This window comes from Epinephelus fuscoguttatus, linkage group LG4, assembly GCF_011397635.1.
Source record: "Epinephelus fuscoguttatus linkage group LG4, E.fuscoguttatus.final_Chr_v1".
In the NCBI taxonomy this organism is placed as follows: Eukaryota; Metazoa; Chordata; class Actinopteri; order Perciformes; family Serranidae; genus Epinephelus; species Epinephelus fuscoguttatus.
This window is the reverse complement of record NC_064755.1, coordinates 31,924,451-31,937,584: the sequence shown is the minus strand read 5'-3', so window position 1 is coordinate 31,937,584 and position 13,134 is coordinate 31,924,451. Positions and strand designations below refer to the sequence as shown.

At 43.8% G+C, this 13,134-nt stretch overlaps 1 protein-coding gene across 1 annotated transcript in view; it reads right to left on the bottom strand.

Annotated features, from left to right (window-relative positions):
- The window catches only part of LOC125887754 (periphilin-1-like), a 28,626-nt gene that overhangs the window by 3,413 nt on the left and 12,079 nt on the right, over window positions 1–13,134 (bottom strand). Inside the window, exons 8-9 of the mRNA XM_049574815.1 lie at window positions 9,274–9,350; window positions 7,134–7,271 (exon numbers count right to left, since the gene is read on the bottom strand). Of these exons, the coding sequence (XP_049430772.1) occupies window positions 7,134–7,271; window positions 9,274–9,350 (215 nt within the window). The remainder of the gene's footprint in view (window positions 1–7,133; window positions 7,272–9,273; window positions 9,351–13,134) is intronic.

Here is a 13,134-nt window from a genome sequence, read left to right as displayed (position 1 = left end):
CAAGCTGATGGTCGGCTGTCAGTCATTGTCGGACTGGCAGTGAGCATCTGTTCCCCTAGTTCTGCAGTGTGTCCCACACCACTGACACTAGTTGGCCCTTATCGGCCCTTGTCGGCTTTTCTCTGGGCGATTGAGCAAGTTGGTGGTCCGGTTTCCCTTTCCGGCTAATAAATACAGACTACTGCTGCCTGCTGCTATAGAAAGGTATTTCCTCTCATGCAGACGTAGAAGATATGCACTAGTTCGGCATTGGCTGTAGTCTTTTGGTGTGTTCAAGTGCGAGTTTTTGGCCGAGATCTAGGCGACATGGAGCGATGCAACAGTCGGCCTTCATCTCCATTAGTTCTTTGATGTCAGTTTGGTATGTCTAGGCCTTAAGAGCCCTGACACACCATGTTGATGGTCAGCTGTCAATGTTAGGCCATCTGTGGGTCTGTCGCCCCAGTTTTTACTGTGTGTCCCACACTGTTGGCACAAGTCGGCCCTTGTTGGCTTTTCGTTGGCCAATTCAGCATGTCAAGTGCAACTTTCTGGCCAAGACCAAAGTTACTTGGGGCGGTGCAACAGCCGGCCTTCATCGCCACTAGTTCTTTGACATCAGTTTGGTATGTCTAGGCCTTAAGAGCCCTGACACACCATGATGGTCAGCGGTCAATGTAATGCCATCTGAGCGTCTGTCGCCCTGGTTTTTGCAGTGTGTCCCAGGCCGTTGGCAATAGTCGGCCCTTGTCGGCTTATATTTGGCCAATTCAGCATGTTAGTGTTCCAGTTTCTCCTTCAGGATGATGAATACAGACTACCCCTGCCTGCTGCTGTGGAGAGTTATTTCTTTTCACGGAGGCACAGAAGGTACCTGCCAGTTGGCCACTGGCTGTGGTCTTTACGGTGTGTTCAAGTGCAACTTTTTGGTCAAGACCCAGGCGACATGCCCAGAGGCAGGGCAAAGCAACATTGGGCCTTCATCAGCACTAATTCTTTGACGTCACTTTGACATGTCTCGGCCTTAAGAGCCCTGACACACCATATCGATGGTCAACGGTCAGTGTTATGCTATCTGAGCGTCTGTCGCCCTGGTTTTGCAGTGCCCTGCAATGTCAGCCCTTTTTTCACGACCGATTTTGCATGTTAACTTGGTGTATAAGACAGTGGAGCCTGTCGGTGAATGAAATCACTCTGATTAGCAGTTCAACTCAGGGCACAAGAAGAGAAACAGAAGTGAGGGAGGCAGGCAAATGACTAAAGTCTAGAGGGTATGAGATCAAAGCAAAATTTTTATACTAGGTAAGATTATGTTTTTAGCCACTGAGCTCTTTAGCCGTTTGTTTATGTTTGCGTGATTGCTCGCTGGTGCATGTTAACTATCACTTGTTCTCTAAACATCTGGTTGTGTTGTTAATGTTCTAACTGGCCAACTAGCATCTTATATCCGTCCTGACGATCTTCCAGTTTCCCTTTTTGAACGACAAACACAGACAACTGCAACATGCTGCTCTGGAGAGTCATTTCCTCTCAGGCAGGCGCAGAATGTACATGTGAGTTGGCCGTTGGCTGACGTCTTTGCAGTGTGTTCAAGTGCAACTTTCTGGCTGAGACACAGGCCTTGGAGGCGACACAACAGTCGGCCTCCGTCGCCATTAGCTCTGTGATGTCGGTTTGGTGTGTCTGCTGGGCCTTAAAAGAGAGGCTACTGAGCATACCTGTTGGGGAGACAAAAAATCCCAGGTGTGCAATTTATTGTGTCAGACGAGGACCCAACTAGGCTAAATAAGGTTAGGTGAAATTATAAAATTACACATGTAAAAACTTAGTGGGAGAAAATGAATGGTCTCCATTTTCTGCTTTACATGATAATTACAACGATGTCGAAAAACTGCAATGCCTCCAGCCTCCTTTTCACTCCAGTTCTCCTTCACGGCTTTAAAAAAAAAATCATCTCTCTCGCTCCCTCCCTGATAATTCCCCTCCAAAACCAGCTACAGCATGTTCAGATAGCTGGTGCACACCTATCTGTTCATTCCCGCATCTCTAACCCACATTCTGTGGTGCAACTACAACTATGTTTGCTCCAGTTACAGGGAAAATGAATTAAATGTCACGGTAAGATGAAATAACTATTATGACTATGAATATTATAGCGATGCAGGTGATTATCACTGTATCACAACAAGCACTGTACACACACAGAGGGAGGCAGGTCGAGTAAACTCCGACAGAAATATCCCAGACTGTGGGAGATGTTTGGACTCATGCTGATGATTTAATGTCTGCAGATCATGTCAAGCGAATTCGCGGCCCCACATAATGATAGTCTTCAGCCCCGACCACAAGGAAGTGAGAGACTCACGACACGTGTGGCCAGCTGAGCTCAGGGTCAACTGCACTCAACATCACAGGTTTCCTTCTGACTACATATGAGCTGTCCATTCCCAGACTACTCTGAATGTTTTTTTTACATGATCTTAATTTAACAACAGACAAACATTTCCACACCACTACCTCTTAAAGCTACAGTTAGTACCTTCTATAAAAATAAGTTTTTTTCATATTTGATGAAACTTTCACTACATCCAGAAAGTAGTGCATGAGACAGATTAAAAAAAAAAAAAATCATGTTCCTTCCCCTCGTCATAGTGTCTTCAATGGCATTTGCTAGATCCACCGCACTGCTGGTAAACAACTAATCAGAGCTGAGGAGTCTCTTAAGTTTGCTCCGGCCAGTGGGCAGTGCTTTGTTTGGCTTGACTGTTTTCAACATGGCAGCTGGGTCACAAATTCTCATATTGCAGCTAAACTGTGCACCAAAATATCTTTCTGCAAACATCTGAGGTGAGAAACAGGCAACGTTTCAATTCATATTTGATCAGCGCTGCCTAGTTTGGCTGTTTGACCGCAGTTCAAGAGCTGTGATTGACATGATTGACAGCTGTGTTCGATATTCCTCACCTGTGATTGGCTGTTTTCGTAAATGTGCAGAAATGCCATTAAAACCACCGGCGTTAATTTCATTGACAAAAACTATGACGACAATTTTTCGTCAACATCCTTCTTTCCATGACGAAATCAAGACAACGATGAGCCAAAAATAGATCTTGATAATAAAAACTAAGACGAAATCTATGATTTATTTTCATAGACAAGACGAGACATGACGGTAATGTTAGTGGTGGACTATCGGACATTGAAAGCCAAGAGCGGCTGTGCTTGTAATTACCGTCAAATGCCACACGAGCGACAGAATGGCAAAATCAAGTATATAGTCTGCACCAGGATGTTTCGCTAGCCAGCAAAAACACTCACACCAGAGGAGCGTCAGCTGTTGGTGTGATTTGTGAGCTGTAATTCAGCAGTAAATAAGGAGTCATGTATCTGACTGTGGATGGTGGATGGTGGAGCTATGGCTGTTAGCAGCTGAATGGCAGCGAAGCAAGTAGCCTCCGGTCGCCGGCCTTCAAATCTGTTAATTCCCATTGAACTCCACTCAGTCCAGACAGTTATCAGACAAAGTGTCTAAATGAAAAACTGTCTAAATGAAATTTTTATAGAACCTGTCACCTTGATTCTAATTTCTGATACATGAATTAGCCTCACTGGATTGTTTTAAAGATAAAAAAAAAACATGTTAAAAAAACAGATGATCTGTCTCATGTATTACTGCGTGGATATAGTGACAGTTTCAGTGAACATGACACAAATTGTTTTTTGTTTTTTTTTAAGGTTACCAACTGTAGCTTTTACTAAGTGTAGATTTCTCCTTTGTTAAACATTCTCACTAAGTGAGCATTATTTCGTAGAGGCACAGATTGGTTCCAGGTTTGAAGATGTGAGAGGAAACATGGGGCTAAATGAGACACTAACATGTGGTGTGTGTCTCACAAACCAGTGCCCCTCTAATCACTTAGGGTTGATTATGTTTGCCATCTTTCAAAACAAAACCTTCCTAAGCTTTTCCCGAGCTGCAGCCTTTGTTGACAGTGATTACATTTTCACTTCATTATATCCCGTATACAGTTTTGCACACTTGAAAGCCTCGAGGAAAGGGGCTGGAAAACGCGGCCTTATAATGAACTATGAACTCAAATTAAGAGATTTCCCTTGATGGTAATGGAGCTCAGACGACTGTGAGCTATCATGTGCTTACATGCGCGTGACTACGCATATAAATGTGTGTGAGATGAAGAGCATCACTACATATCTTTTTATAGCGCTGAACAATCGCCGAGTGGCTTCAACCAGCCGGCTATTTTTGTCAAAGCTACTCCCATGTTACTTGAACAAACAGGAAGGGTGCTTTTGACCTGAGCGTGCTCTGTGTGTTGTGAGAAAAGGTTGCAGGGAGGTTCTGCCTAAATTTCCCCTCCCCTGGAGTGGGAACCATGAGCTGATCTTTAAGCCTGATACTAAGGGGCCACACAGGACGGACCGGAGCCCCAAGAGAAACAGCAACACTAGGGGCCTTAAGGAGGAGCCTTAAAAAGTGGGCTCCTGCCCAAATCGGATGTTTGTGGAGGTCCAAATTGTGAACATACTGACACAGGAGTGTGTGCTGGGGTACCAGGTGGGGGTTGGGAAGTTGGGGGGTTTGAGTGCGATTATACATAAGGCACTCACATGGACATTTAGTGAGGCTCTGTTCAAATGAGCGCTGATGCAGGCAGGGGTCCTGCATAATAAGGGAAGTAGGGTAATGACTTGAGGGCTGGTACACATTAGGGGATATTAAAAGAGCCATTTTAATCACTCAAGCTGCAAACCGGACCTCTCGATGGAGGGGCTAATAGTTGAAATGGATATGTTTCATTTGCGCTGATTGAGATGATGAATGGACTTCTCTGGAAATCACTGCCAGGCACTTAGCTACGTTTTGACTGGATATTTCCTAAGATGTTGTTGTTGTTGTTTTGCATGCTCAGATTTGTCCTGTGGTCAGTCTCCCAAGAATGAAACAATGCTCTATTGGTCATCTGTTGCATCACAAGGTTTACAAAACAACTGCATGCTGGTGATTATGACTAGAATAACATTTCTGAAACATCCTATAACAGGCAGTGTCACAAACAGGGATGTTTACTGTGTCATTGAATTTGTTTGAGGTTTCCAATTTCATTTAGAACCCTGAGACTCCCACAGAAAGAATGCATTACACAAAGCTCTTGGCCCAAAAACAATGAGCTACGCTGGTGTGACAAATCCATTTCCGAATGATCCGGTCCCATGCTAACAGAGATGTATACACAGTATTAAGACCTTGCTGGTCAGAAAAATAACCCATTTAGGAGAGACCAAAAAAAGGGATGTAGTGGTTCATTTCTGAGTATGTGACACACTTGTTTACAGTAACTGCTGTGGATTCGAGGCGTCCCTTCGAAGCAGGAGGTCCGAGATCCAGCTCTGCACTCTACCTGCTCTGCTCAGTTTGGCAAATCCACAGCAGCGATGGATCGGTGTGTGTTTCACTGAGCCTGGGGCAGATGTTACAGTAAAGACACGGTCGAGGTTTCTGCCTCTCACCACGTCTGTAGAAGCAGTTGGAAATGGCAGGGTAAGCATGTGTGCTAATGCCAAGAGACGTACCACACTGTGGGTGGGCCGCCTGCATCCTGCAGGGCAATTCCTGCCCTGCTTTAACGGGAACAGATAAGTGGTACTGTAGTGCAGAACGACGAAGGGGAGGGAAAAAAGTGCAACTCCAAATAGCACGCCACAAAAGGCATCACAACCTGAGGTGCTAAGGACTTTTTTTGCTGACTTATCCTCCTTCTCTCTCCGCCGAAAAGGTTCCTAAATTTCTTAAATATTACGTGTTGCAAGCCGAGGCACATTTATACACCTTTGACGTCAACGCCTTGACTCTCAGCCAAATCGTAAAGTCAGTGTGAAAGGGTTGTCTGGATACACGGCCCACCTTGAGATCAGGGCCCTCACACAACGTGGGCAACCACACAGTGAGGTGAGCCCATAAGGAGCCTTAGTTTTGGGACTGTGATGCCCCAGCCGCAGTGAACAAAACAGATTTCTTCATATAAACCAAATAAACATGTGCTTTTGCATGTGTGTGTGTTATTTAAAGGAACAGTTAGTTCCAATCTTTGGAAGTGGGGTTGTATGAGGTACTAATTTGGAGAAGCAGGCAGGACTACAGACACTGAAGCTAAGCAATGTACTGCTGTGGATGGGGGCAGCAGCAAAACTTATTCTAGCCACCTAAAATAATCAATATCACCCTGTAAGTGTGTTATGTTAAGAATATTTTCACTGCTGTACTTTGCCATCAGACAACCCTTATCCTTTCCCTCTCCATCAGCCAGACTCCATCAAGAAAAACTGTAATTTAAGCTCACTGAACACAGGAGCTTCTGGTCTACTGCTGCCTCAATCAGTCAGTTTGTTTGTGTTACTGTGTGACTTTGGTGTTTAAAAGGGTTAGTTCAGATGCACCAAAGTCACACAAACAAACAAACCAATCAAGGCAGCGGTAGACCAGCAGCATCTGTGTTCAGCAAGCTAAAATTACTGTTTTTGTCAGTGGGGTCTGGTGGCAACTACGAGAGCAAAGATGGGGAGTTGAAGCCAGCTGAGCTGTTTGATGGAAGGTAAAGCATTAAAAATGTTCTTAATATAGCATACACTTAGATTGATATAGATTTTTTAAGTAGCTTTGCGGCCGCCCCTGTCCAAAGCAGTGCATTGTTTAGCTTCCGCCTCGCTACTCCTGCCTGGTTTCCCAAACTCGGGGCGCACTGACCCTCATCTACTGTATGTAATAAACTGACTATGGATAAGTACCTCATACAACCCCACTTCAAAAGATCCGAACTATCCCTTTGATAGTGTAGGGAACCATTTTTCTCTCAACAACTGCCCACTGAAACACTCCCTGTCCTGTGCTCACAAGTCCGCAATCTAACAATCTCACCTCAGTGTCTGATTTTTCCACTTGTTCTAAGAAAATAAGATTTTGTAACTCAGTAATATCTAATGCCTGGTTGAGATGGACTTATTGCAGTGTATTAGAGACCCCGTGATACAAATGGAGAACGGTTCTGATCTAACAAAGACAGTGGAGACATGTTATACTATGGAGAGTCAAGAGATTTCACAGAAGTCAGGTCATTTCATGGAGACAATCTTACTACCTTCTCAATTTCCAGAGCCTTTGCGTTAATGGCCTCCGACCGGCGAGCCTTGAAGTCGTCCTCTGGTGTCGGCTTTGGCTCCGCGCTGGCAGCCGCCACCTCCTCCTCCGTCTCCGCTACAGATGCTGGAGTTTTTTCCTGCCGGGCCAAAGGTTAAGGGTTAGAAGTGAGGTCAGCAAGTTTAGGAGCTGGTTCTGATTTCAAAGAGTTTTCAAATAGAGACGCAACGCTGCTCTCTTACGAGTGTTGAGTTCTTGTTTTGGTGCATGTCTCATTATGCATGCCGCGTGTCAACAGTGAACAGTGCAGAGGTACCACATACAGTGCATCTGTCTGATTAAAGGATCCTTACAGTCACAGATCAAAGTAAAGGCCCATTGACACAAATAGATCAGTTATACTTAAAGGAAACTTAACCTAAATGTGCATGGATTAAAGGACATGTTCTTTTTTATGTTATTTCAGTCTTTACAGTACCATACTGGTGGTTTTGCCTGTTTTTGTACTGTATTGTATGTGCTGTATATTTGACCTTTGTATTGCAGCACATGCATTAAAGAACAATGTTTAAACTCTTCTTTATTGATGAATTTTAGAACACTCTAAGACCTTAGAGTCTGCTTCAGAAAAAACAATTACTGTCCTTGTTTTATTTCATTTTATAACAGCATTTATAATTTATAGTATTAATTATTATCCTATTCTAAATGATGTGTTCTTGACCAGGTCGGACATGTTTCATCTTCAATATCCTCCTGAGACCCGAGCTTTTGTTTGGTGTGCATTTTTAATTTCTCAGAACTATTTAGGATCAGTAGGATCTGGATTATTTTTAATCGCCACAAATGTGTAATAAAGTATAAAACTGTTTATTTAAATGTCCGAAAACTGTTATGCAAATACAAAATTACAAACAATCCAACACTCTATGGGTTAGAGGTCCCTGTTCAAGTCTAAAACCGTTCATAACTGTTCATTTCAATGCCTGAACATGGCTGTGCAAAAACTAAACTGTGATGTGTTCATTTTATAACGCTGTATGAATTTTCCTTGCTCCATACTCCAAGCTAGGAATGTCCTTTTTGTCTGTAGGAACCGTCTGTAACACCGAATTGGCCTGTGTGAAATGCTGCAACAATCAAGTCCCAATATCCACAGAGGAGATGATAATAAAGTCCTCAAACAAATACTTCCTAATTAACAGTATCTTTGTTACTGTTGCTAAAATTGGTCACATTTTTATGCAATATCAAACTATAAACATTATAAAACATAAATAAACAAGTTTCAACCATAACATGTGATCAGGTTTTAACCCTTGTCCACTTTTGTGTTGGGACTGGCTGCAGACTGACTTGGCAGAGATGGCTGCCATCTTGTTCTTATGTGTATTAGCATATTGTGCTCTTACTGCCACTGGCACAAAAGTGTCCACAGACAAAGACAACAGGTCTAAGTTAACTAGAATGAGCAAAGCCAAATGCCAACAGGGTCTCAGGAGGATATTCAAATATATAAAGAATCTTTTCTTGCTCTATGTCCACATTAAACCACAAAAAGGGGGGAATATAAAACCACAAAGAACTATGCAGCAGACTCAGTCTGTCTTGCTGGGAAGTAAATTTGTTCTGACAAAGATCTGCCTATGTTTAGGAAATGTAAAGATAATTTTGATGATCATTTTGTGTAGTTGCGGTATGTTAGTGCAAATAATATTTAATAATCTAGTGCTGGCATGATTTCAAACACCATTATTGTGGCCAAAAGAGCTCACAATAACAATATTCTCGCAATAATCTATTGAAAAATAAATACTGCTATCAAGCAAATTCATCTTTAGCTTTGTTTATTGTGCCTTTGTCTTTTCTTGGCAAATGAATAACTCTCAAAATACGAGTGGAGAGAGGTGGAGAGAGTCTGTAACCATGACAAAGTGTACAAAAGGAGCAATTACACTTAACGGATGGTGAAAAGGCAAGCAGATGACATTGGCTGATTTTTAACACAATATGGATATTATGAACAGGATATAAATATCTCGTTTTTAAATATCACGTTCATCGTCAGCACTGAAATACTGTGACAACCGCACTGCAACATGTTTCTTGAGATCGCCCTCAAATGCTGTTTCTTTTTTTACCTTTGAAGATCCCAAGCTGTGAGGAGCCTCCTCCACAGAGCTGCTGGGAGTGTGGCTCGTCAGCATGCTGGGCTTATCTGTGGAGGAAGCATCATGACAGATGGAGAGGAAAAGTACAGTGAGAGAACATCAGATAATTATGGTAAATAAAGAGTTTTGACTAGAGGAGACAACTATAAAAGGAAGTAGATCTAAAGAATATACAAGGGTCACCACAGCATTATTTATCTTGCTCTCTATTAAAATAAACCCAGGGGGAGCATCCTGGAGGGTCACTGGTCTGGGATGTAAGCCATGTTAACTGCAGCATCTCTGCTTCAAATCCGGACAGGGACCACACGCCCCGTAGCTCTCTCCACTGTGCTGTCTAATAACTGCAAAATAATATATATCTATATTTTAAAAATACCCTGGGGGCCAATTACTTTCTACTGTGAGACATCAAACAATCAGTCACTTGTCATGCTGAACAATTGTGGGGCTGAGGCATTATGAGGCAGCTGAAAAGTATAAATCACTGCTTTCTTTAATACTCCCTTGTTGGATCCTCCCACACAATAGTGGTCGAGGAGTTCAGCTGCGCCTAAATTGAAATATTGTTCTCTGCTGGCTCCAATGTGTCTAGAGAAAAAAACAAATATGAGCAAGTAGTTTGTTTTTACTGAAGGAATGTCCCACAGTGATTAGAGGGAGCCAAGGTACAGCCTCCATCTTAATTTGTGTCCACTCAGCGGATCGTACAGACAGACAACAGTGTTACAGGCAGGGTGCGCTTAAACAAACTAGTTAATTTGACTATTTTGTCTTTAAGTCTAAAGGGGGAAAGTGTTCATAGCTGTTCAGTGTCTCCTCATAGGCAGGAGAGTGCAGAGCAGCTCTCACCTCTGGACGCCTGGCCTATATAACGTAGGCGTGTTTTTCAGATTGTCGGTTTTGGAGAGTTACAAAACTTGTTGGACGCAGCCACCTTAATTATGATGTGGGAAAGGCGGGGGATGAGGAGGTGGCTGTGGACACTGTTAGGTGATCTGACAAGGACCTCATCTGGAGCATACTGACCACTTTTTTCTCTGCGACATGCGCTACCACAGATCTCGCTCCCTTATTCTCTGGGGTAAACTGCAACACAGCAGAGCTAAGCTGGGGTCTCAGGAGTATCCCCCACCTGCCTGGCACCTCACATCCTCAGTGCGCTTCAGTAAGCAGAACGAGAAACCTGGTTTGGATAATTGGGGTGGGGGGGTTAGAGAAGCTTAATCTCCCCTGCTTGATTTCTCTGCCATGTATACAGGTATCCAGGTTTCTAATTGGCTTTTCTGTATGTTTATGTATGTGCATAGCAAACAACCGCAGACAGTGAATATGAGGGGATTATATGGAGCGATGCATCCTTGTAGTTAAAATAACTCCATCCAAAGCTTGACTGAAACTGAAACCAACACAAAGTCGCCTTGAGAAGTCGAAAACAAGTTGGTTTCCACTGCCGATGCATGTAAATACATTGTCTGATTACCAGGGGTGTAATGAATCTGATACCCAGACCGAAGTTCACAAATGTCCATGATCTCGTGTCACGAGGCATAGCTCTCAGGATGGTGTTCATTTCAGTTACAGCAGCATCACCAGGGTGTATTCATTAGCGAAACAAGACAAAAACAGATTGGGAGGTGAGTCCTTCTCCCCGCAGTGCTTAGGCAGCCTCCCAGTGCACATTCGGACTGTGAATGTATAGCGCTTTTCTAGTCTTCTGACCACTCAAAGCGCTTTTACACTACATATCATAGTCACCCATTCACACACACTCACACACTGGTGGCCAAGGCTACCATACATGGCGCAACCTGCTCGTAACCATTCACACGCACCCACACACCAATGGAGCAGCCATCGGAAGCAATTTGGGGTTCAGTATCTTGCCCGAGGATACTTCAACATGCGCCAATCTTCCGATTAATGGAGCATTTATCACTGCGGATATGTGAACGGATACCAAATTAAAGCATAAGGTCAAAGAATTATAGCCAGTGAGCCAAGGTTGAATGCTAACATTTTGTCAGAATAAATTTTATGTTAGAAACCATGCAGTTTGTGTACCGTTACAGGCCTTGTGATTACCCACATAACCTGGATTTTTCTGAGTTACCTAGTGCATGTAAACCAAGCGGCAACCTCCAGGGATGACGGGTAAAGCCAATGCGGAAGTGCCAAAAACTGCAGTTCACTGAATGGCCACTTGAGGCAGGCTCCAAAGGCGAGTCAATCCTCATAGACCGCCATGTTAAAATGCTCAAATTTACAGCAGAAATAAACATGTTTACAGCCTGGTACAAAAAACGGTTTTGGTCTCTATAGCTAATTTCCCCTTTCATGACAACTGTATGGGGGATGAATTTTTTTGTAACTCATCAGTTTAAATTTTATTAAGGCTTAAAGTTGTGCATAATTAAGGATGTGGTCACTTTGAGTGACAGGTGGCGCCATCACGGGTGGCTAACTAGCCGCTGGCTGCCACTGAACCTGACCTCTCAGCCGTGTTTGTGCCCTTTGGATATTTTGTTTCGTGAGGGAGCTGGCACCAAGCGGGAGAGCCCAACACCACAGGGCTAGCCAAAGTAGCATAGCTTGTCAGCCTAGCTTGTTAGCCTTAGCTAATTTAGCAGCTTCCAGCGAGGTGGGCGTGTTTAAGCAACCAGGCTTCATTTGGCCCGCCTCTTTGCCCATTTTTGATTGGCCGGGGGTTGGGCGGAGTCAGGCACTGCCAAGATGGCGACGGCCAGAGCCGCCTGCTTAGAGCTCCAAACCCGCTCCTCAGAAACCAGTGGGTGACGTCACGGTGAATACGTCCATATCTTTATACAGTCTGTGATGTAAACACACTGCCTGGGCAACTAGAGGAAACATACGAGTCCAGCCTGTATCCATGTGTTGGGTCTCCCGAGGCCAGGCTATGTTCAGTTTGAAACTCTCTCCAGATGACTCTCCACATCATAATAGCCATTGAGAGCCTTCAATTGGGGTGCCCAGTGGCTTAGTGGGTAGAGCAGGCGTCCCATATAAAAAGGCAATATCCTCACCACAGCGGCCACAGATTTGGTTCCAGCCTGCGGCCCCTTGCTGCATGTCATCCCTCTCTCTCTTCCCTTTCACACTTAGACTGTCCTAACTCACAAAAAAGCCCAGAAATAATCTTTAAAACAGAAAAAGAGCCTTCAATTGTTCCACTACAGCCACTTCACAAAAACCTTACAGGTGGTGGGCCCACATGGCAGCAGCCCCTGTGTTACTCACCTTTTAAAAAGACACTGCTCACAGATTCTCTGTGTATGACAGAGCCTACATACCCTCACACCAAAACCCTATTTTTGGTTGCTTTGCTGTGCTGGCCTAATTAGCATCCCAGATGGGAGTGGAGTTGGGAGGTACGACTGTTTTCTCACAGTTTTATTGCATCTTCAAAGGGTGGTGCAACACGGAGCTTAGCTTTCACCACATTAATATGTTTATGTGTCTTCGAAATCAAAGCCCTGAAGACATGACTGCCCACACCTCTTCGCCTCAGACTAATAATATTGCTCATGTCAGATCACTTTATACAAGATTTTGTGAAACGTGAATCCATAAATTTCATTAGCTCAGCATTGTTAATTAAAGATCTAAAGCCTGTGAAAGTCACAAAAGAAAGCGTGTAAAATGACGGACGCGGAGTGATTTTGAAGACATCGTTAAGCCAGCGAAAAGGGAAAAGGTCAGGTTCTGAATCTGAAGCCAAACCACCCCAATAAACCGAGAGTATCCTTTTTCCCAGCCTTGAAAAAAGTGCGTGTGGTGTTAGTGTAATTAACATCTTAACGTGTTGCAGCG